This window comes from Trematomus bernacchii, unplaced genomic scaffold (assembly GCF_902827165.1).
Source record: "Trematomus bernacchii unplaced genomic scaffold, fTreBer1.1, whole genome shotgun sequence".
Lineage (NCBI taxonomy): Eukaryota > Metazoa > Chordata > Actinopteri > Perciformes > Nototheniidae > Trematomus > Trematomus bernacchii.
In genome coordinates, this window is record NW_022987582.1 from 3,963,742 (window position 1) to 3,988,878 (window position 25,137).

Below are 25,137 nucleotides of genomic sequence, written 5' to 3' on the forward strand. Positions count from 1 at the left end.
TCTTGCCGCTTCATTTCCTGGCTGGTAAGAGCCTGTTTCCTGTGCATCAGCCTAAACATGGCATTTCACCGGAGGGACTTTGCCACTTGTTTCCCCCCTGATTTTCCCTCCCCTACTTTCGGCTCTCAGCTGCAAACCATTTATTTTCAAGACGCACTGAGTAACAGTTTCCAGATTAAGCCCCGGATAGGACTCTAAGTGAAAGAGACATTTTGGATGATGGACAATGTAAATCAGCTTCATGTTTTGTCAGATCCAGGCAGGGGTTCAAAACCGAGGGAGAGTTTGTGGTTTTTCAGTGCTTTATAGCAATGCGTGGTAAGCAACCGCTGGAAACACATTTTCACACCCAGCAACTATACTTCATGGAAAGAATAAAGCTGTCTACTTGAGGAAACGCTGTCTTGCCTACGAACCGTGTTGGCTTTGATTTAAATTAACTCAGAGTTGAGGGCCACATTTAAAGGACAAATGTTACACATCTGGCTTTTCCCTGTGAAACCAGAATGATTAAAGGAGTAGTTTAGGAGACATTTTAAGATACATTTGATTTATTTTGTTTGTTTAGTTAGATAAAAACATCACTCTTATACCCTTGCTCTAAAGCTGGTTAAGGTTGGTGTATACAAATAACAAGTTGTAATTTGACGACTTTTGAAGGCAAAAAGTGTGGGGACATTGTAAATTAAGCGGAAAAAACGTTCAAAACATTTCCTTAAAAACATTCATGATGTCAGATTGCAAAAAGTGACTTTAAAATCGGTGTGCATGTTAAGAATGACACATGTGAGCTTGAAGCAGATGTACTGTACCAACCATGCCCTTTGTCTCAACTATGCACACCAGGCCGATCACTGCATACAAAATAAATGATATTCAGATTGTCAGTTTAAGAAATGTACAGAAATGGTCAGATAGAACCCCCCCAAGGTGTGGGGGAGGCGTGGTTTGAGATTTTCGACCAACTTACACATTCTGTTAGAGCATACTGGCACCTTAACTTCATCGTAGCACAAAGACCGGAAGAATAAGCTAGCCTGACTTCATTAAAAGGCTATAACAGTTACTAAAGCTCACTAATTAGCATGCTAATTGTCACAGTGAGGTAACCAGGCTACCAGAAGAGACCCCAGGAAGTGAAATACTGCTATACCTTTGTTTACTTTGGATATAGTTACAATATTTTTGGGAGCTTTAGAGGTGTCCCCTTTTATTCCTTTGAACAATGTAAACTCTATGTTTCTTTTCTTGTAATCTTGAATGTGTTTGCTGTCAAATAAATCTGAAAACAACATAATTTACATGTATCTCTTACTCATAACACGTGTTAGATTTTAGTGACAACATGAGGCCAAGAATTGTTTTTCAAGCACACAATTACAAACACATTTTAAATATTAAATTATGCACTTTTCCAGCTAAAAAGCCATCTGTAAGTTTTATTGTCTAGAATACATAATTAAGGCCAAATACACATTCTCAAAGCTGACTTCAGTGTTTTAAGCCAAAACTAAACTGTTCACCCCTTGGAATAGAGGAGCCTATCCGTTACTGTGGCCTGTCTCCATCAATTATCCAGATTTCACCGCAGTGTATTCTGGGCTTTTGTTCAGAGTTTGCAGGGGTAATTACTGGCAGGACCTGCTTAAAGCTGTTATTTTCCAGATGGCAGGCAGGCAAAACTCAAGAGCTGGTTAGTCCCACCATGTGCTCATGCTGGAGCCTAAACAGCGAGCACTTAGCCTTCAGATGGCATGGAGCTGCTAAAGGCCTGGCTGAGCCGGAATGGGTCATGGTCAAAGTACTTTTGGCTGAGGAAGAAAAGCTTTAGATCCACAGGACCTAGGAAGCGAATGCTCTGTATTCAAGGGAAAAGCCTAGCTTCCAGACCTGTGCACACCAGACACAGAGTTTGATTGCAGATGGGCTGGTTTCATGTAGCTAGAGTGGGGACATTTAGGAGTTGAATCCTGATTGGATGCGAAGCACATCCAGAGTTCAAAGCATACAGCTGTGAGTGAGAGAAAGGGCGAAAGGTCAACAGACTGGATGCGGTGGTTTGTGGAGCCGCACTCGATGAGAGCAGACAGTCGGCAGCTGCACTCTGACAAGGAGATCTACCACGGCAAAGGTCTCCTCACCACTCACGATGAGATACTATTCAGCTGTCTACCCGCTGAAAAGTGCACTCAGAGTCTAGCCATTGTTTATAGCCCTCATAGGTGAATAATGTAAAAGAGATGCTACATAATGTCAGTATGTATACAGATCCAGATGCATTTGCATTTGGAAGGGTCAGAAAGAAACAGCTTATATGTATCACTGAAAATCATAATCACACTAAATGTGCCACTTTCATGTCTGTCTAGTAATATGAAGTTACCACGAGCAGCTTTTAGCTTAGTGTCAAGACTAGAAACAGGGGGAAACATCCTGGCTCCATCCAAACATAACCAAACCCAGTTATATGAGCATCTTAAGAGCTCATATACTAATAATTGTTATTACAATGTTTTTCTTTTCGAATCCTGCAGTTGAGCCAATCCTTTTTCCTGAATTCTTCATTTCTCTTCCCTCAATAGGAAAGAAAACAAGTCTTGAGGGAGTTTTCCTTGTAAGGGTTCACTGGATGGTGATGATGGGCAGCTGTGAAAGGGAACACTTCACATCCGAAGAAACTGAGATGGAAGAGTGTGTGTGACAATGGCTGGACACAAGAAAGCAAACAATCTCTGTGTAGACAGCAGCAGACAATGCTTTGTGAGTAACCAGTGGAGCGCCATCCATCAAAAGACAGAGTTTTTATCTCAAATTACATCACGTAAAATCAATTATTACAATCAAGCTCTATAAGAAAATGCCATCATTACTAGAATTTTGCAGGAGCTTTGAAAAGAAAACTCTCAAATTCGATCATATTAGGAGTAACATTCAGCTGAAGTTTAAAATGTATGCAAAAAATATACATTTCATGACATTTGAAGTGCATACTTACATTTTCTCTCTAAAACCCCTCTGACAAAAACAGGCCTGTGAGCTGACAGACACATTCCTCCATGTCTGTCTGAAAGGACTTAATTTAACTATCCTCCCGTTCTACTCTGCCCCGAGTCAACGAGCTTCATCACAAAATTCATGAGAACAAAACACAGCGCACTGAGAAAAGAAAGAAAAGTGAGGGGAATGACACACAGAGAGACTGGGAGAAAAGGAGAAGTAGAAGAAGGGGGGGAATAGTCTTTTTAGGTTCAAAGACGATCTTTCTCCTGTCCACTCTTACCCATTCAATTTGTGCCACATTGGCCCCTGGGGGGGATGGGGGTTGCTTGTCATTGCTGCCATTCACCTGTCAATCAGAGTGTTACAGGATCCAATGGGCTCCATGTTGGGGAGTGGAAACCCCTGGCCAAGAGGCATGAAACATGAAATCACCACCTGTTTACGCTACCAACAAAACAGTCGGGAACTTTTTCTTCAGCTCAAATGACCCTAATTCTTTGCTTTCTGGAATTGGGGGACATCATTAAACCTTTATCGAAATGCTCCTCCATAAAAAAAAGTGAAGAATCCTAAACTGTGCCAAGAGTTCAGTTAATTTATGTCTACTGACTTGGCAGTGATATTCTATTCATGTTTAAGTTCTGTAGCAATTGGACTGACAGCACTGCACATTTAAATGTATAGCTGCAGCTATACATTTACAGAGTTTAAGGAGGGATTTTCTCCAATCATAATCTACATAATGACAATCTGGATCTTTTCCATTAGGGTGTTCAAATGGTGAATTATGGGCAGAAATGACAGATGTCATTAGGACATTATGGTACAACAGTATAACCTTGAACAACACATCTGGCAAACAGAAACCATATGTTGGACAAGTCAAGCAATGAAATACTCTACTTATACGGCATTATGGTGATTTACTTATACTTATTTTCATGTTTTGCTACTTTATACTTCTACCCAACAAATGATATGGGGTGAATATTACGTTTTTTACGCATTTATTTGGCATTCAGGCTTTGTGGATCTTTTGCAGAATTGTGTTTTATATAGCTACAATTAGCTTATAAAATGAGATGCATATTATACTTATACAGGGCTTTAATGGACAATTCACATTGAAATCATAAGTACATATATTTTTTATTACCTGTGGTGCTAATGATTCATTTAGATTGTATTGCTCGGACACAAAAACGATACATTTAAAAACTCAACGCAATGTCTCCTTCTCCTTTTCTTTGTACCAAACTGTAGTGAAATGTTATATATATATATATATATATTTCTTTAGTAACCAGGTCATGATTTCTGGAAAGACACATTGCTGTTCTCTCAGCAACTCACACCAACACAATTTAGATTGATAAATAGCATGCAGGTAAGAGGAAATATATGCATTGCGTGTATAACAATATAGAGTTTGAATGCAAACCATACATTTATGGTTTGCATTCAAGTCTTTTAATCAAAACCGTTAGTGAAACGAATACTCTGAAGATAAATTCCTACTGTATTCATCAACAGTAACTCTATAGACATAAAGCTTAGCAATAACTACCCCCTCCAGCCCTCCATGCCAGAACAAGGTATCGAATAACACAGAAGAAAGTATCTGTATCATTATAAGTGTTCTGAAACAGGAGACAGATTTCCCCAAGCAAACCCAGGTGGTCCGCCGTCCCACATCTTCTGTTACTCACAAAGAGTCACCTTTCTGTCTGCCGCTGCTGCGTAGAGGACGCAAACTGCACTGGAGCTGTGGCCGCAGAGCCAGATTGATTCAGTGTGCGACTCTGAATCTGATCTGAGGACAGCGGGTGGAGCTGATGAAGGTGCTGAGAGCTCTTGCAGTGGTGGCAGACTTGGTGACAGTAAAGCATCTCAGCTCTCACACTGCTGCCTTTACTCCCAATGTGAGAATGATCTCCAAGAAAACACTATGCAAATATGTGTCCAATCAATCAATCGGTCAGTCACAAGCTAAACTGAATAACTTTCCCCTCAGAGCAGCCATCACTATTAATGTTAAACCGCTCTTTACACAACCAGATTAACGCTCGTTAGAAATAACAGGACCGATGTGAATGTCCTCACCCTGGCTGTAACCCGAGAGCCTCAAGGTGGTACCGAGGGAGAGCCAGGGGCCCTCAGTGTGAAAAGGGTCCAGTCAGGCTTGGCCTGAGCCACACAGACCACTACTCACTCCATCCACAGCCCCTCACAGCGGGAGCCAGCCATCTGGACTCATTTCTGCCCCAGAGCAGTAGAGTGTAGCTCTCAGGCCCATCTGTATAGAGCTGCATTCACAGTGGGCCCCAGGAATGTGCTTGTCTGGGAGAGAACTAAGCAGATTTAAGGGATGGCGGCGCAACACGATATATCTTTTCACTCTGTACAGCGGAGCATGTCATTTCATCAACATCTGTAATTCATTTTTAGCGCAGTGGTCAATCTTGGGTTCAGTCCGTTTGGTTTTAGAAACAAAAATAGCCCTCAAATCACTTCAGTTTTCCTGTTGTAGAGTAATTTAGGACATAATTTATGTACAACTTGACTTTCATTCTTTAAGACATCTTAAATCTTTCTTCCTTTCCTTTAAATGTCAAGTCCTATCCATTATATCCATAATATTGAAATTGTTGAGTTATTTGAGAATGTAGCCACCGGTTCTCCTCCAGCCGGAGACATTGCTTGCATCTCATAGCCCTTTCTTCCTATATTTCTTGTATGTATCTTTACTGTGAGATTAACCAATAAAGGCAAAATAAAACCTCTTTAAAATGTTGTGCATGTACAAAATGATTGTCCAGGATTTCTGGACATTTTCAAGCTTTAATAACCTCCTTACTTTCCAGAGTTTGGTTAAGATAACCCAAAGGGATCCATACTGTAGCAGAGCAGTAAATCCAGACAGGACATCACTGCATGCTTTACTGCCATTCCAGCGCCTGCAGCGACAGCTCAACCCTATTAGCTGTTCGGTTACTACGGCAACTAATACTAAAACCCCAAAAGAGCCGACGGTAGGGGTCAAAGGGCAACAGCAGCAGATAACCAACACATGTCTTGCCTTGAATTCAGGGTCTGAGCATGGGGGAAAACATTCTGCAAGATGTAAAGTAATCTTGGTCTGGTTTTGTTGACCTGGCACTCTTTGTGCAGGGTTTATATGTTGGAACTAATGGCTTTTTTTTATGGTTAGCAAACAACACACTCATTCTTAATTGAGTTACAGGTTATTAATAAGAACAACGTTTGGGTTTCTATATTGTAAAAACATCTCTCTAGCCAGCTTTTATTCTCCTCCAGTTTTGTCGTTTGATTCAGCAAAGCGACTTCTTTAATGGACCATACTTCCCTGCAGAAAATCCACAATCTATTTATTAGCACTTACAAGTACAGACATGATAGACAGTAAGTTAAAACTGCTTATTTTAACCAGTGAAAAAAATAACTTTTACAAAATGTGCCTTGTTGCCAAAATTAAAGCTCTGGCACCTCTTACAATGTGTAGAAGTGTTAATTCTAGGATGATACCACTTGTATCACATTTACCAAAAGGTCCGTCACAGTTCAGAAGACAGGGAGAAAAGTTTGTCTTATGGCTTGTACATTTTCAACACAGTGTTAATATTTAATCAAAGAGGAAAACAGCAGTCTACCACTTCAACTATATCAACAAAGAGCATAGGATTCCTGATGATCATATAAGTACAGTGGATTTACTGTATCCACTACACTGAGAGTTGAATTGGGTGGATGTGTCAGGTTCAAATGACAACACATTGATTTGCAGCCTGCATAAGACCTGTGTCCTGTCCCCCCTGAGACCAGGATCAATAAGCTTCTTTTCTGGATAGGATACACACCACATTCACCAGCCTTCTGCAAGCCTTTCCACTGAAATCACTTTTAATCACATCCCCAGAGGCTGCCCACTCTTTTTGCATTTAAAATTAAGTATAGGTATTAATTCTCAGGACTGTGACACATCGTCATGTGCTTCTTAGACTGTAGGCATCCATGTATTTGTGTTACTTTGTTATGGTGCTGTTGCAGTGCATGCATAAGTACATTTCATGAACAAAGTGCCCAATGTTACATAATTCTGCCTCGAGGATGAAATGGTATGAAACAACTGTGCAGCTCCAATGTGAGTCCATCTGCTGGTAAAACCTTTTGTTCTGCTTCCTTTTGCTATGAGCTTTGCAGCATTAATAAATCCTCATTACTTATCTGGGGTGCAGGAGTTGAACCTGGCAGAACAATACAAGCAGGCAGCGCCCCCTAGTGGTATGTTACAAACTTGTATGGAGTAACTGCCGGGAGTAAAAGTTAAACTTTGTCTAACAGGGAGGCTTCTGAGTGGTGCTTACTTGGCCAATCACAAGCTTTGGGGTCTCCTATTCGCTAACAGCGAGCTGTCAATCAAATCCTCCAAAGGGGGATTTTCTGTATTCTCCTCAATGTGGGTTTGGAGGTCGTGGAGTAAAGATCCCCTCCGTGAAAACATTTGTGTGCATGTGGATTTCTTTTTATTAAAGTAACAACACCAAAAACCTGCTGTATTTATTATTCAAGCAACATTGTTAAAATTGCATCAAAATGTACTAAAGTAAAAGTTTTCGAACATATTGGCAGATTCGCACTATTCTGCATATCAGTATTATATTTTTTAAATGTTATTATTACTGATGCATTTTAGTGTTGTCGAGATGTAAATTAGGCCTACGTGTAACTATATTGTTCGATAATTTAATCTATAATAATATATATATTTTATATGTAAAATCATACATTTTGATTAAATCATTGGCTGTTACATCATCTGTAACAGCCAATGATTTAATTACCTATAGGTAATAAAGTAGGTATAGGTAATTAAATAACAGCAACGGGGGTAAAATAAAATTAGTGGATTCAGACTTAATAGCACATTTAAATGGTTCTCTGAAGTGCAGTTGAATAGAAGTATAACTAGAAACGTGATGGTAATGCTGAGTTAAAGTACAAATACCTCAAAGTTGTGCTCTGAATGTAAATAATATAGTTATAAGTATATCATACTAAATGATAATACAATATAAAATAGCAGTAGTACAAATGGTAAAACTCATGTATAATATCAAGTTTGATGATTTAGCTGTTTTTAAATGTTTTTGACGTATTTCAATCAGCTTATATTTTTGATAAATAGTTTTCTGCATGTGGCCTCCAAATAAAAAAAATATATATATAAACCTTGTTTCCACTGACAATGATCAAAAAGATAAAATAATGAAAACCCTGGCACCAGTCTCTAATCCCAGTGAGACATGTCAGGTGCACTCAGCCCCCTGCCATACCCAGAGGACGCCCATGGGTGGCAGGGCTGTTCCGGACCACTGGACGGGGGTCGGACTGCTCTCTGATTGGTCGGCGGTGTGCGCGTCCCCTCCCGGTTTTCCTGGCATGACCTTTTCCCTTGGCAACCACTTCCTCCGAGCATCCACGGCCATCTTTAATTTTAAGTCATTCATGAAAAGTTGTTTCGCTCATGTAAACACGCCGAGTGACACATTTGCGCACAAAGCAGCATCTCCGGCGCTGTGTGCATGTAGTTTCCAGCGACGTGCTCCGAACAGAGCCGAGCAGCACCGCAGCAGGCTGTCCGCAGAGAATAAGTAAACAGCGAAAGCGTACGTGCATATTGTTCAGCGTATTGTCTTGTGCATCACTCAGGCACGTTTCCACATATGTTCCCAGGCTGCTGTTCGCTTCTTCCTCCAAGCTAAACTGTCTGAATGAGCTATACACGTGTGTAGATATTAACGTGTTGCGTTTTGGGCTGAAGTAGTGTGTAATGCTCCCGAAAGAAACAGCAGGTGGAGCGCTACAATAATAAGAGCATGGATCATTGTCTGAAGGGCACAGCTGTACTCACCACTGCCATGTTGTTCTGCAAAACCCAGCAACAGGGAGACGTGTGTTGATTCCATAGACTGTATATATAAAGGTTGATTCCCGACGTAACATTTTAACAAAAACTCCACACTTTATATTTTGTTTTGCAAGTAACACACGCTGGTTGTAATTTATTTTATTTTTATTCATGGCAGTATGAGAAAGAAGCAGACTGCCAAACAGAGGAAGACCGAGGAGACTCCAGTTGTGCAGGAGTTTGTGGTAGAAAAAATAATTCTCCGCAGAATCTTTAACGGAAGAGTGGAGTACTTCCTGAAGTGGAAAGGTTTCACAGAGTGAGTGACGGATGCTTGCTTATATATTTGATATGTTTTTCTCTTTCTTTATAATATTAAAATACATTCTCTCCTCACTTTGATGTTACTACAGAGCAGACAACACATGGGAACCTGAGGACAATCTGGACTGTCCTGAACTCATCCAAGAGTTTCTGAGAAACACCCATTTTTTTAATGAGGAAGAGCAAAATGAGCAAGAGTTCATTCCCAAAGAAGAAATGACAGAGCAGGAGACGGAAATTGTGAGTGTGTGAACTGATATTTTTTCCATGTTATTCACAGAACTTCTGCATCTAAATCTGTAAAGGATATAAACAACATCATATAAGAATGCTTGTAGCACGTTAAACTCAGAACATTTAAAAGCGACACTGTAGTTGAGTGAAAACTTCTGACCATGTTTGACATATTTTGTTCCTACTTTTTGAGTTTGAAGGTTGAATTTGAAACTAAATGGTGCGAAAGGTGGCTAGTTTTGCAATGATCCTCGAAGTAAAAGTAGTAAAATGTCCGTTTTTTTTTGCAATGGGCATGTAAAGTAAAGAAGAAAAAGAGAAGCGGGCCCAACCACGGGGTTTCCTATGCGGATGCTGTCGTTGTGGTTAGTTCTAACTGCTGCAACTTTTGTCCTTGTCCTTCTCTTTGCAGTCATGTATGCAGTCTCTGCAGCAGGCTCACACTGTGCAGAGCAACAGCGAGCCAAATGATGAGCAGTCAGACACCCCCACTAACCTCAGCACTTACCTCGAGCCTGAATGCATCATTGGCGCCACGGACAGAAAGGGAGAGCTCATGTTCCTCGTCAAATGGTAACTCGATAGTTCCTCTAGTCATTGCGTAAATGCCATTGGTCGGGTATCTGTTTGTGATGGTGAAAGTCAAATGAGTCAACGTTTAAACCTTCAATCGTGCGACACGGGTTCTACTAAAGAAAGTACGATGGAGAATCTAGTCAGGGGTTTTTCATCTTATTGTTGGAGATTGTTGAAGAAAGACAATATTAACAATGACCACCTGACAGAACACTATGCAGAGCCTGCCGCCATGATAAAGAAGCAGAAAAACCTTTCCAACACAGCCCTTACATTTTTTTAGATGATGTAAAAATGCTTTAAGTTGGTGTGGAGTGGAGGTTCTAGTTTTTGGGAGCTTGATCTATCAGTATTATTATTTATTATTTATGAGAACCTTTTAGAAAAAACAATTATTTAAAGTGCTCTGCATGAGGCAAATACATGTGTATAAAACATAACAAATATATGAAATAAGTAAACGATACAAAAGGACAACAAATAAATTGACCTCAGAATTATTAAATATCTATTGTGAATCAAATACCTTTACTGAAATACAGTGGTAATAGCCCTACTGGCCCTTATTGTCATTAGATGTTTCAAAATTACAGAACTGACTGTACCCCTTTTCCAAACTGGTAGGAGTGTGTGCGGAAACATTTAAAGTAAAGGGCCACCATCCCTGTTTTGTTTCCCGACAGGAAGAACTCTGACGACGTGGCCCTGCTGCCGGCTCGTGAAGCCAGCGCCAGGTGTCCCCAGGTGGTCATCGACTTCTACGAGCAGAAGCTGACCTGGCACTGCGGGGACGAGGAGCAGTGAAGTGTGTCGAACTGATAAGCAGCTGTGCTCTCACCTGAAGCTTAGTTTAACCTTCCTAACCATCAAGTGTCCTCCTTCAGCTGACATTCAGAGTGTGAAATTACACTGCAGGTAGATTTTCAGATTCTGGCAGGTGCAAGATCCTCAGCAGGGATGGATTCTCAGTCCTGTGGTGCTCAACGAGGTCTCTGTGCCTTTGTGAGGAGACTTAAACTAACCTTTGTGTGAAGAAGCTGATTAAAGTCAGACTAACCTGTAGCAGCTTCGTCTCGCGTAAGCAGACACAAACACTGTGGACATGTGTGTAGTTTTTACTGTTATATAGTGACCTAGTATTAAAAGTTGTGTTTAGCTATGTCTTGGTTTTTATCTGTGTGCTTTATATTTTTTATAGCGAAACTGTGTAGGCAGAGTGAACTAACTCCTAGCTTTTAGTTAGAGCTCAAGACTGTAGACCTGTTTTTTGAACGTGTATTGTCTGAAGTGTTTATAGCCACAACTCTAACTGTTTCTGTATGACCCTTGTGTTTGATGTCAAACATTTAAAAAAAATTCCCCATAAGAAATGTCCCTGTATTTCCAATCAGCTGCTAAGAACCAAATCTTTTCATCTCTGCATTGAATTATAACAAGAATATAATTAGGTTTTTAAAAAACTAAATTATTACAAAGTGAAGTACTGGCAGAATTACTCAGAGTAATATTTCTAAAGTGAATGTTTGAGAAACAATAACTTTTGTGCACCTATGATGGCTAATGAGATTGTTAAGTGTAACACTTTAGAAACGAGCCTGTAAAATTACACGGGTCATTCTCTTCCAGTAACCTTACAGGTCTGTGGGTATCTGTTCCTGCTTATGGCACTGTCCTGACTCAACATATCTCCCATGACTGTTATGGGACACTCAGCTGTTAATTATTGACTAACTGTTGACCATGGATCTGTGAAGTCTGTGAATAAAGGAAACTTTTTGTGAAGCTTTTCTCTTCAAGTTTTTTTACTGTAACAATCACATTCTAAATCACATGGAAGAAGCATCAACTGTTCAGAAATATCAATTAAAAACAGTATCTAAGGCATAGCAAATGGGCTTTGACTGTTTCTAAATGACAATCAATAAGCAATATACCTGATAATAAAACCTATAGATATAGGTATGTTAACTGAGACTTTTGTTGATTTGACCTGACCTGAGGAGGAGCTTCTCTCAGTCTTGTGACTTTATTTTGAAACCTTTGCACTTGGACAATACAAGTTGGAAATAAAAGGATCTAGCAACATGCCAGCACATCATTATCAGGCTTTTTATGTTAAATTAAAACAAGAATATCTTGATTATGAGTGAAGAAAATGATAACGCTGAGGATCAGGTAAGTCTAAAGTTAAAGTTTAATAGTTTATTTTAAAAAATAGCCCACTGAAATGTTTTTTTTGGTACTGAGCAACAATGGATATTTGGTGGGAATTTCCTATCCTGAATCTTGTCATGTTGGTCATTGCGCTTCCTCTACCAGCAAATAAAACACTTCCCTTTTTCTCAAAGCATTCAGTTCAGTATCTCTCCTTCCTTCTCCATGCAGCAGGTGATCAGTGTCTGGGTGCGGGACCCGAGGATACAAAAGAACGACTTTTGGCATGCCTACATAGACTATGAAATTTGCTTACATGTAAGTAAAATGATAAAAATATGTTGTTTTTTACTTTTATAGTCCAGTATTGGAGCTTTAATGCCATGTGTGTCACACTTGTGTCCTGTTTTAGTCCAACAGCGTGTACTTCACTAAGAAGATCTCAATTGTGAGACGCAGGTACAGTGAGTTTGTCTGGCTGAGGCAGAAGCTACAAGCAAATTCACAGATAATGTAAGTTAATGACAATTTGAAAACAAATACTTTAAGCGTTTTTGTTAAAGTAAACTGCACTATGGTTGCTATCATTTAAAAAAAGGTCTATATGTGTCTTTTGCAGGCTAAAGCTACCAGAGCTTCCCCCAAAGAATCCCTTCTTCAGTCTGAACAATGCCCAACAGATCACTGAGCGGATGAAAGGGCTCCAGAAGTTTTTGGAACAGTAAGAATGATCTCTCAGATCAATAAACATATGAACTTAAAACAGTACAACACAAACAAAACTGGTAAATCACAGTTTCCACAAACACCAGGCCATGTGACTGCCGTTCTCACATAAACAAGCAACACAATAAACGTATTATCCTTGTTTTCCAGGGTAGTCCAGAGCCCTGTGCTGCTGTCCGACAGCTGCTTGCATCTTTTCCTGCAGTCACAGCTCAGCACTTCAAAGATGGAGGCCTGTGCTGCTGGAAGGACCCACTACACTGTGGCCCAGGCAGTTCAGTGCTGTGGCCTGAGGCGTTTCCACTCTGAAGAGGATCTGACCAAGAACCTCAGCACGTCCTGTGACTCTGACTCAGACAGGTATTTTAAACCCACACAGTCAATTTCCACTTCTTCCTGAAAAACACATCAGTTGAGCTACAGTAACCGCCTATTACTTTAAATGGTAGAGTTTATTTTGTATGTATGAGCATTTAAGCTAAATATGATTTTAAATATACACTCACTGATGTATTTTTCCGAGAGATAATATAAGAAGTGTTTCTGCCTTATTCCCTAAATTAAACACGTAAATTAACTTTCCATCTTCCATACTTGTATTTCTCATTCCAGTCAAGATCCAAAGCTTCAGATTAAGGCTTTGGCAATGAACAAAGCAGCGAGTACACCTTCACTTAATCTCATGGGAACCAGCCAGGAGGGGAGCCTCAGCCGCTTGTGTGGTTCTACATGTAAACAGCCTCATCATATCATCTCAAGTGCAAATGTTTAGACCTTTCAAGAAGAGATGTTCCTGTTACCCAAGCAAAAATGCACTGCTCCTAATATATTTTACTTTAAAAAACATGGAGAATAAAAAGTCATAACGTATTGTGTTCTCATTGGGGCATTTAAGTTTGATGTATCATGTACAGTTAATAGTAATACAAATGTAACAATTATTAATAAAATGTTGGCTTTCAATGTTTTCTGTCTGCACATCTATAAAGTTGTAGCAACAATTTGCCTGAAGATGGCAGTGTTGTTACATTAATATGTTATATAGTTGCTTAGAGTCTTAGACAATGCACTGTCCATATTTACTTTTAAAAACAAATCAGACACCAGTTTTGGTCATTCTTAAGGGTTGAGTTTGCCACATATGTGCAAAAAACAATAATGTCTCTTTATGTGGCTGAACTTTCCCCTGCTAATAAACTACTGTAAGGTGTTGGAAGCTTGTCGTGTAGGGGCCGCTGCAGTGCTAAGCTGTATGATGTATAATAAGGTCTCTGCAGAGTTTTCAGACAGCCCCCCTGTCAGGTGTAGCGCTGGTAGGAGGTCCTGGGGGATCCCAATGGACTCGCTCCTGTCTGAGAGGGCCACCAGGTAGACGGGCTGCATTGCTCCCTGCTGAACAAAACGCCAGCTGCACTGACAAGCCACCTTTTCTACCTGTCTCTCTCTCTCTGGCTTCGTATTTTTATGAGCCTGTTCACTACAGTCACATACCTCTGTGCATGTGCCTGCATGCTGAACATAACATGCATGTGCCTCCACAGTGAGCAGCACCATGCTTATGCAGAGGTAATGACCACTAAACAGAGAGATGGCAGGCTGACATATCGGCACAGCTAATGAGATTAGCTTTGTCTCTCTGCAGCAGTCGTGATATTCATTATACATTCAGAGCAGACAATGGGCTAGTGTTGCAGAGAACAGAGAGGTGACAGCACCTCAGATCTGCTCTGAGCAGCAGGACAGTTTAGACAGTAGGAAAGCCCACTAACTCAATTTGGGGTGCGTGTGTGTGGGAGGGGGGGTGCGTGTGTGTGGGAGGGGGGGTGGGGTGTCTTCCCTGAAGATGTGTGGGTGTATATGTGTTACTGCGCATCCACATATGCTAATGCAATATACACATGTGTCTTCTTTGTCTGTGCTTAACTGTGTGGGGCAGCATTACCCTGCAGCTTCGAACACACTCACTAAAGCTGCAGGTGCTGCAGATGTTTGCTTTGGCTAGATATTCAAAAAGGCATTTATGCCCACCTAAAGTGTTAAAGTAAGTGCGTTTTTTTTTACACAAGTGTGCACAGGCTATACTGCCTTACCACTCAGTCTATCAGTGCATTTATTCTACAATCAGTAATGTTTCCATTAATTCATTATTAGGCTCTTATGCTAACTTTGCTTTCTTCCTTTACGTCCTTTCACATTGTATTATACTGACTATACTGTATTTCCAATGTATTTAATTGACCTCAGGAAAAGCAGTGGTAATCAGAAATAATTGTTTAGCCTTAATTAAAAAAAAATCATGGTTGGGGTAGACTTCAGATGTTGTGGTAGTTAATTCCAGATTTGCAGAGCACATCTGAAAGTTGCTTCTGCATGTCTGGTTCTGACTGAGGACAGTGAGTAGGCCTGCCCCAGATGATCCAATAGCTCGTTAAAGCAGCATATTTGAAATGTTTTCTGGACCAAACACATACATTCAAAGTAAATAAACATCCTAAAGACTAGATTTGGTTACTGGTCACAATTCTCCTGACCTCAGTATTTCATAAAATCTTTATTTGAATCTATGCAAATGTATGTGGTTGTATCTGTTAAGTAAATCACACTTTCCCCACAAGGTTTAGCCCATGCTAACAGAAAGGCTTTATTTGTGACTCACAGCACCGTGAATTGAAACATTTACCCTGCTGGTGTGAGTCTGAGCTGTCCAGGACTATCGACTTCTCTAATGGTCTGTGACTCCGGTCCACTGGCCGTTAACCTTGAGCCAATGTAGCCTAGCCTGTCAGTACGGCTCTGCAGCCATGACAACACTGACACATTTAAACCCATCAGATCGATTGGCTAACAGCTCCCTGCTCCATGTTGCGTGACCCTGAAAGGGTAAAATGGCGTAAAAACATAGGGAGCGAGTAAAATCCCTCCTCTCAGGCACGGTTTTTAGCTGGACATAATCACAACCGTTCAGAAAACTACAAGATCAAAATCATGTTTTAATTATTTTCACAAATGCTTTAGCTCATTTTAATCTGATTAGTATGCTTATTGTTTGATACATAAAACAGTAGAAGATAAGATAAGGGGAAATGGCCCCTCAGGGAGGAGCCCATCTGCCTCTGAACAAGTCAGCATGCCTTTCTGCAGCGACAGCTCAAATATACCTCACCTGATGTCAGTGATCTCATGCTTTACTTCCATTTCCCTATGTCATGTAATTAAAACGGAATCCCCAAGAGCCCAAATTCCTTTTTCAACAGTTTTACATTTAAAGAAATAACAAATTGTCAAACTCGAAATGCAACAATGTGAAACCCCAATCAGGGTTCGTTTACTGAGCTGACTGCACAGAGCCAAAAACAAATGGAAGTATTGAGGGAGATATGCTCCAGCGGATGCAAATTACAGATAAATCAGAGACTGCTCATGCATTTTAAGTGCCACATTATACAGAATCCATTAGTAGCAATAGGAGTTCAGCACCACTTGAGATATTAAATCTCTTTGCCTGCAACTCAGTGAAATCCGGACGAGTCAATATCAGAGAAGCCCAGCTGCACTGCCAATAGATACGGGATGAGACCGACAGGAAGGATGCCAGAGTTACACACCAACAACAGTTATAATGGCACTGGCTGGTGATATGTGTAGCTTTTTATACAGCAAGACAATACCATGGGCCAAGGTAAAGAGCAAAGTAAAGGATATGTTGGTCTTGGGTTAATTGAATTGTTAATAACATGAGCCTCATCTCCGAAATTGTTCAAGGTCTCCCACATTTTATGCCAAAAGTAAGCGCTGATTTACTGAGGGCCATTAAAAGATTCCACAACCTGACAGCCAAAAAATGATTTTTTTAGATGTTACATCTGTCCTTGTAGCTCTGTGTGTGTGTGTGTGTGTGTGTGTGTGTGTGTGTGTGTGTGTGTGTGTGTGTGTGTGTGTGTGTGTGTGTGTGTGTGTGTGTGTGTGTGTGTGTGTGTGTGTGTGTGTGTGTGTGTGCTTACAGCCAACCCATCCTAACACCTCTCTCAATCTGGAGGAAAAAGGCTTTTTCTCAAGGCTGAAACATTTTTCATTGTCAGTCCATTGTCACAGATGGAAATGAGCTCACTTAAGAGCTATCCATCATTTATCAAACCCAACAGCCCCGGTACCTTTTCTTCGATTCAGCACGGTTTATACCTGCTATTTCCCCTCCACATGCTGTCGCCTTTTGGTGCACGACTGTAGCAATTACTGGGAACGGGCGAGTGTACTGTACCGAAGCGAGCAACAGCTTCTCGTCTCCTGGAATCAGGACTGATAAGCGTGAAACCGAGCTCCTCTGCCTTCAACACATGAGCCTGGGGGGGAACGAGGAAATTGAGATCACTGCTTCATAATTTCCTGAAATAATATGGTGTGTAAAATCAGACAAGTTTCCTCTGGAGCATACAAACAGTTGCAGAAAGATGGGCCTTGAGTAAGCAAACCATGTCTGTATATGCATTCACAAACATTCTATGTTCAAATAGATATCTTCATATGCATACTGTACACGCAGGGCCCTAAAGGTTACAAATGAGCTCATACAAAAGTGAAAGAACTCGTAAAAATGTGGGTATTGTAAGACACCTTTAGTGTCGATGATGTATTTTGCTCATCCTTATGATTGTGTGTCTTTGCACATGGGAACAGACCCTCTGTGTGTCACAAGATCATGTGTGACTAACAAGCCGTCCAGACTACTGTCGTGTTTGAGATGAGGAGTCAGGTAGAGGTGGAGCTCTTTGGTCAGTGACAGTAAAGACGCCTGGTGGTGGCAGTGAGAGGACAATAGGCGGATGAAGAAACAAAGAGTGAAAAAATAGAGGGGTAGAGGGCACCGTCTCTTGAGGCCTCTGTGCTTCGCTGCCAGTGTGTGTAAATCAGCAGGCAGCTCACGGCTGCAATGAGGTAGAAAATAAAAAAAACATAAAAATGTCCAAGTGAAATAGGAGGCAAGGAGAAATCTTTTATGATGAGCCTAAATTCTCCTTACTCTGCAGTAGATTCACCGGCCGGCTCAGCTTGTCTTCTCCAGACACCGTCCATCATCACTGTCTGCATAAAGCCACAAATTACTCAAATTACCCCACCTGCTATTCATGTAATACATATGTAATGAGTACCCTTTATTCACATGATTATCATTCATGATATGTTAATAGGGCCCATGTCAAATTCATTAATATGCACATGAAATTATGTGGACTGTCTGAAGTTCTGCAGATGTAGTTTTACACATAAAGTACAAGGCAGAGGTTTATCAACATGTTTAAACTTGTTGTCTTAAACATTTTTGAATCAATTGAGCAGAAGTTCATTCTTGACAAAAACAATGTTAACTCCATAGGTTTCTTACAAACTTTCAAACAACTTCCAAGGTCTTCGTCAGCAAATATGGTTTGTGAGTTCTTTACATTCAAAACTCAACACCATAGTTACGTCTCTTTGTTCATTAATATTTGTTTTACATAGCCTACACTGCATAGGTTCAATGTAGCCGCTGCTAATTGCCAATAATCTCCATCAAACGCCCAGCAGAGATTCCTACACGCTTTCCCCAACAAACAGTAACATCATGAGCGATGAGTTGTGTTGTTTAGCAGGGTTGCCAACTTTGGGTACCTGGCTGGAGTGAGATTTTGATATCATGGGTTTAATTCGGTTTAATTGCACATATGCGCACGAAATGACTGCTATCGTGTCAGCAGCGGGACCTTAGCATATATATAGGATATATATACAATATATACAAATACACAATAATGGACACAGACTATAAAGGGCACACAGTTTCATTCACTAATGAAAGTCAAACATGTTTGTTTCCACTGTTTTATTGTGTGCCTGTCGTGATAAGCAATTAATTGACTTATCGTACGATAAATAAAAATGAACTCGATAACTTTTCTGACCTCGATAAATTTCCATTTACATGAGGATGTGACTAGCAGTTTGAAAGGATGTACTTGAATTATTATTATATATTATCATTATGTCAGTGGTCTAAAATGGTCATACAACGGTGCCGACAATATTATCGTTTATCGCAATAATTTCCGGGAAAATGTATCCAACAAAATTAATTATCGCGAGAGGCCGATACATGAAACACACACACACTGACAAATCTACAGACTTACTCCAAACTGCCAAATATATTAATTAACACACTCTCACTCTCATATACTCTTTGACTCTATTTTGGCCTAGTAGAACAATAAGCAGCAGACTTTTACTTTTTTATCATTTCTACTGGATCTTAGATCTGCGCATGCGCTCCAGAGTATTTTTGTTGGGTAATCTATGGTAGGGCTAACCCATACAGTGGTGGGGCTCAAGTCAGTATTTGCAATGTAATTACATACACGCTCCCCCCGACAGTGAAACGCCACGCGTGAGGTTTAGATTATTTCCCTGTCTCAATCCAAATTGAACTGTATGAAATAAAAAGGCACATTTGTCTTGTAGTAAATAAAAAGGGCGACCTGGAGCCAATCCTGCAATTTCCCCACAGGTGAAAGAGTTGACATGCTGAAAACCCAACCCCTGCAGGGGGGTCTGGGGGGATTCTCCCCCAGGAGAATTTTTTAAATACTAACATAAAATACACATTCTGGTACTCTCTTGAGAAGAAAAATAAATAAATCTATTACTACACATTTAAAAAAATGAATGCCATATTAGTTTTTTGTTACTTTGTTCTGAAAGCTGAACCTGCTGCAGCAGTGCTGCTCCTCCTCACAGAGAGAAGAGGGAAGAGGCTGTGTGAATTACTTTACATTGTGGATAAGGGTGGATAGCCCCCATTGTTCTGTGTGTCAAAATGAAAGACAGCCCACACACCTATCAATCATCAAACCGTGGGGTCTCATTTCATTACGTGTTGATTTCTATCAACACGTAATGTTGTATCGATGTATAGAGATGTACTACCGCAAAAGTATTCTCCGTCGGGACTTCCTGCAACAACACCACGCCGTTATCGTGATTCTAATTGGCCAGAAGACATTATCAAAGATGTTCTATTGAGAAGACGATCACTACGTGACAAAAGTTTTCAAAACCGTTTCTAGTCTTCGTATTCTTATTTTTGGCGTGAGAATAGTTTGGGCAGCGTGAAAGCGTGAGATTGAGAGTGAAAGCGTGTGTCACACGCCAGATGCGTGAGAGTTGGCAACCCTGTGTTTAGCCTACCGTGTTTCTCATGTTGTGGCAGTTTGGCTCCAGTCCAGTCCGCTGGCATTAGTGATTAGTATTCATTTTTTTACTATTAGACATAGTATTCACAAGTAACAAAATAAACCAAAAACTAATAACGCCTTCGAAAAATTGTGCTGACGTCTTCCTGTGCTAACCAACTAATGAACAGTGTATGCGAATGACCCACCTGGGACGCCATCTTAATTAGCAGACGAGTCAAGGCTTCAAAATAAGAGCACATGAAGTAGAAAGGAAAACATGTATTTGTCAACTAAGCTGAGACATAAAATGTATGGAATTTGTTATCAGTTATACAAAGGAGAATGATTCATACAATCAAATGTATCCAATTCCTTTACATCTTCTGACTCTTTAGCCATTAAGATAAGCATTAGCTCATAGTTATTTACATCAGTGGTTCCCAACCTTTTTTGTCTGGTGTACCCAGAGCTGGTCTCCATTCAAGTACCCCCTCACTCATCTGTGATGATTCACCTTCCTTTTTTCTTGTATAAATCCCTTTGTAATCATATGTAACCCAACTGCTCCTTAGATGAAAATCCCTTGCATAACTCACCCTTATTACTTGACATTTACACTTACAATAATAAATAATTATACAATAATTAAAATAATAATATTAAGACTCACTTCTAGCAGTTTCAACATATTTTGTTAAGACTAGAGCTTTTAATGATACACTTGAGCTTGCTTGTCTTTCATAAGCATTGATAGCTCTGGGGGCAGGACACCAGAATTATGAAAATTGATTTAAAATGTTTTTTTGTATGGAAATATATTGCAATCCGTAATCTTTCTACGTACCCCCTGCAACCCCTCAGGTACCCCTAGGGGTCCCCGTGCCCTCGGTTGGGAACCACTGATTTACATGTCCACAAGAGGTTTCCATGTTTTATTGATTAGATTTATTGCAGCTTTTTGACAATGGGTGATCAAAACAATACATTATTTATATGTCAATATGTTTTATAAAAAAGAAAACCAATATTTAGATACATTGTGATCTAAATTAATAAACATTTCAACTGCAAAATACATGTTAGTTAAAAAAAAATAGCGTGCTGCGGTAACTGTTTTTTTACCATGCTATGTTTTGGTCGGATGCAATTGTTGAAGGTCAGTCAGGAGCAACTGCCAACACTATTACAAGGATAGCTATCAACACGTAGGCCTACAGCACATTTTTTAAGTAACATGATAGAAGGTCCAGCAGGCCAAGAGGCCAAACCCTCTCTCAAAGAACTGAAACATTCATGACCAAAACTGACAAACTACACTGACACTGAAGCAGAACAGTGGAAAGTTCAAACTTACCACAAGGAACATTTAATATAAATACTCTACTATATCAGTAGTTGACAAATACTTATGCTTGGCATCCAACAACAAACAAAGCAGAGGTGGCTTGGACTTGTTTAAATCTCTCATGAGCAGCAGCCAGGAGTTTAGAACAGGTATCTCCTATTGTACCATTGTACCATTGTACCAATACCTCCAACCCTGAAAGAATGTTTTGGTGGGACATCAGAAATTGTGTGAGTTATTTGTATTTCAAACATGTTGCAAAGTGTTATAGTGATGTACTGCACTGTCTATCTCCTTACACAATTGTCTTAATGCCTTTTTAAAGCCTGACCAACATTGTAGAGAAATATAAATCGTCACTTTTTGCCTAAAACTGTCCAATTGGAGAATTTGGATGCTTTAAAACTCAGCTTGAATGACTTGTGTGTAACTATTTCTTATAAACTCCTCAGGTGGTTAAAAAACCCCCTGCTGTTATACTGAGCATGTTACATGTAAGTGCCCTCAATGGTGACCCTGAATCAGTTTTGTTATTCTGTCCATCTCAAGACCATGGTCACTCTGTAAAGACCATCAGCTCCTGGCGGGCCCCGGGCACTAAATAAGCTCAGGTCAGCTTGGCTGGCCCTGTGTTCAGATACATACCACAGATGACATTAAGTGGGAGTGATGGCAGCAATGTGCTATCCAGTGACTCTGTTTGCTCAGCAAGCTCCTGTAACTCAACTCTCAAATGTGTGCTTCCTATGTCATGGGGCTGTATTACAAAAAAAACTGCTAAATTAAGAGCTGACATTCAGATTCGACCTCATCCTGAATGTGGGATACAATCATCTAACTCTGAGGGTGGCAAGAGTGAAGTTTCAGTTTACACAAGATTGACAGTTGTGAGGTATAAGAATGTTACAGGAACAGTGTGGAGACGGCTGCAATTACAGTTGATGCATCTCGCACATCTCTGACCCGCCCTGATTGCAAACTATCCTCCCAGACCATCCAGGGTCATTACTCACCTCACTAACTAGTAGAGTAAATCAGTAGCGGAGCGCTGAACTGATATTATGGCACAGCCAGAGAGTAAACAAGACCAGAGTACGGAGGCTGGAGCCTTATAAATAATCTGCGAGTAGATAGAGCAGGAGCGAGGCGTGGGAGATGTTTATTGCAGGTGGACAAACAACTGTCACTTTGATAAGAGTGATTTATCCTGAATGACATGTCAGCACATAGCTCTACTCTGCCTGTGACAGCCGGGACTGCCAATCACACATCCTGGGACAAGAGACCTGTTTGTAACAATTGTGCATACATTTAGTGAGAGAGATGACAAGCACCTTCATCAGTGGAAAGTATCATCTGTGACATGATGGTGATCAAGGTAGCATCCTCTTCTGGGATGATGGTGATGTTTTAAAGGCCAGAAACGACACTGTCAGGCAGTGGAGCCACCAGCACCTGAGACATAAAAGTCTTCCCTCGACATCACTGTCTGCAGCTCGCAGAAGGCAATTAACAAGAAGGAAAAACAGACACTGAAAACGTGTGAGAGAGATGGGTGTGGTGCTTGTAATAAATGGCCTGTCTAGACCCATATTTACTGGCCTGCCACTAACCCTGGCTTCCAGCTCAAAATATTACACATTATATATTGAAAAATCACTGAAAGGCACAAAAATCGAAGCCTCAAACTCCAGAAATATGAATTTCAGGGCAGCCTGTCATAAATGTTCGTTAGCTTTCACTTTAAATACCCAATGTCTTATTCTCACAATGTCATAAACTAGCTGAGGAAACCTTAATTTGTCAGCTGCCATGAGTTATGCTAACAGAAACTGACCTCAATTAAGAGTGACTTGCATTTAAAAAGTGTCTATTTCAGATTTTAAGATTTAGACCGGTTGGGAGAGGCTTTAATGGAATGCTGACAGAGGGCAAGTTGGAGAGGTAATACATTTCCTGTAAAATGCCAGTGGATACCACATAAATAAGGCAGTGTTATTCCTGACAGAAACTCTCTATGAAGCTGTGGTGATCTACGGCTGAATGACCCGGTTAAAGAGCAGCAGAAACAGCTGACAGCTTGATCAAGATTACCTCTCTAAAGTGGTATAGATCAAGTCTTTAGCCTTCCCACCAGCCCCAGGGGTTAAGGTACACAATGGTGATGGTACACGATAATACTTAACAAGGATGAACAGCTATCAATGACAATATTATATTGTCCCTCCCGAGAGTTATTTACCCAGAAGGTATGCAGTATGTTTGTTATTCGAAGTATATTACACTTGGCTGTGTGAAAATGAACACCACAAGCTCTAAATTGTCAGTACAAAATGGATTCTGTCCTGAAGGGAGATTTGTTTTATATTTCCATCACCTTTCTCAGCAAATCTGAATTTTATTTATTATTACTCAGCAGCTCAATCTATATATATTTGACCGGTAAAAGTGTATCTTTATGGCTGCAAGTATTAATTAGTGATATTCTGGTATCATTAGTGTAATTTAGTGCCTACTAGATTAATGGCCCGGTGGCATTTATCTATGAAACATTATATCTTGATGTTAAATTGCAATAAAAGAACCTGTATATTCCGAAGATATGGCTGTCCAAATCTAACGGAGGGGGAAGGGGGTGTAGTTGACATCCATTAAGGAAATCCTTTATTGGCACATAAAAATGAGAGGCAATATTTAGCCTTACTTGCCTTTGGCAACCTAACCCATAGCCTAACATTAAAAAGAAGACTCTTAGCTGGAAAGCTACGTCAGCCATAAAGAAATATTTGTGTTTATGTTTTAAATCCACAACTTAACATTAGCACCAAAACATGTGTCATGTGTTACATAATCTGCCTTAATGATGGAATTACAGACACCATCAGTAATGGTATTTGGTGATCACTGGATTTCACATCGTTTCACTACATTCCTTTCTTCCCCTAAAACAAAGCATTTTCTCCCCATATCCAATGTAGTATATTCAATAACTAATTATGGTAATTCATTACAGCTCCAATTAGCAGATAGGCTTTATCGCTGCACTGTACCATAAAGAGCAGGATTTATGTTGGCTTTGAATGTCACCCAGAGGACAGGCGACTAGCTCATCACTCAACAGCAACAAAACAGAGACAGGAGCAAGAGAAAGAATAGAGCGAAGAAGCAGAGAAAGATGCAGTGAGTTATTGGTTAATGAGCGCATTTTCCTTCACATTTATCTTAACCTTGAGAAAACCTTGACAAGGCCCCTTTTGTCTGCAGAAAACCAAAGGTGGAACAGGTTACCCTGATAAATAAAATTGTAGTACAACTTTGGTATTTCAGTAAGGAGGCCGTAAAAGAATGTACAGTATGTATGTAACCTCGGAGGGATATGCCCATAGCTAACACCACCACGACTGCTGTCAAACAGCCCCTCAGAGGGTGATAAGCGCCCTGCTCTCTGTGTGGGTGGCTGTCTTATTAGTGCACCTCAGCCGTTTCACTCGGGCACGCAGCACAGCCAACCATCTGCCGTGCTGTGATCCTCTGCCCAGCAAAGTCTCTCAGGTGTCATAAAGAAACAGCATCCCTTTGAAGCTTGGAACAAAAGTGCTGACCGAATGAATAAATCTAATATTTAAAAATACATCATTTTTCAT

General features: G+C 40.3%; 2 protein-coding genes across 4 annotated transcripts; both read left to right on the forward strand.

The window, feature by feature from the left end:
* Positions 1–8,367: 8,367 nt before the first annotated feature.
* cbx3b (chromobox homolog 3b) lies at positions 8,368–11,845 on the forward strand. 3 transcript variants are annotated; one of them, XM_034128067.1, is made up of 5 exons: positions 8,368–8,672; positions 9,108–9,248; positions 9,343–9,493; positions 9,900–10,060; positions 10,747–11,845. In XM_034128067.1, the coding sequence occupies exons 1-5, from the start codon at positions 8,368–8,370 to the stop codon at positions 10,865–10,867; spliced, it is 879 nt and encodes a 292-aa protein (XP_033983958.1). In that variant the 3' UTR covers positions 10,868–11,845. The 3 variants fall into 3 exon arrangements, with proteins under 3 accessions (XP_033983958.1, XP_033983960.1, XP_033983959.1); XM_034128069.1 differs by having other exon boundaries at positions 8,497–9,004; XM_034128068.1 differs by having other exon boundaries at positions 8,503–8,687.
* Positions 11,846–12,190: 345 nt separating this feature from the next.
* Positions 12,191–13,906, forward strand: snx10b (sorting nexin 10b). Its single transcript, XM_034127771.1, has 6 exons — positions 12,191–12,238; positions 12,419–12,535; positions 12,630–12,730; positions 12,837–12,938; positions 13,094–13,303; positions 13,556–13,906. Exons 1-6 carry the CDS (start codon positions 12,206–12,208, stop codon positions 13,713–13,715), a joined length of 723 nt encoding a protein of 240 aa, XP_033983662.1. The 5' UTR covers positions 12,191–12,205; the 3' UTR covers positions 13,716–13,906.
* The last annotated feature ends 11,231 nt before the right edge of the window (positions 13,907–25,137 follow it).

Coding starts and splice junctions, on each gene's coding strand:
- cbx3b (XM_034128067.1), top strand. CDS start 8,368: ATGGGTGGCAGGGCTGTTCCGGACCACTGGACGGGGGTCGGACTGCTC. Junction 9,249..9,342: donor AAGTGGAAAGGTTTCACAGA/GTGAGTGACGGA, acceptor ATGTTACTACAG/AGCAGACAACACATGGGAAC. Junction 10,061..10,746: donor CTCATGTTCCTCGTCAAATG/GTAACTCGATAG, acceptor GTTTCCCGACAG/GAAGAACTCTGACGACGTGG.
- snx10b (XM_034127771.1), top strand. CDS start 12,206: ATGAGTGAAGAAAATGATAACGCTGAGGATCAG. Junction 12,536..12,629: donor ACTATGAAATTTGCTTACAT/GTAAGTAAAATG, acceptor GTCCTGTTTTAG/TCCAACAGCGTGTACTTCAC. Junction 13,304..13,555: donor TGTGACTCTGACTCAGACAG/GTATTTTAAACC, acceptor TTCTCATTCCAG/TCAAGATCCAAAGCTTCAGA.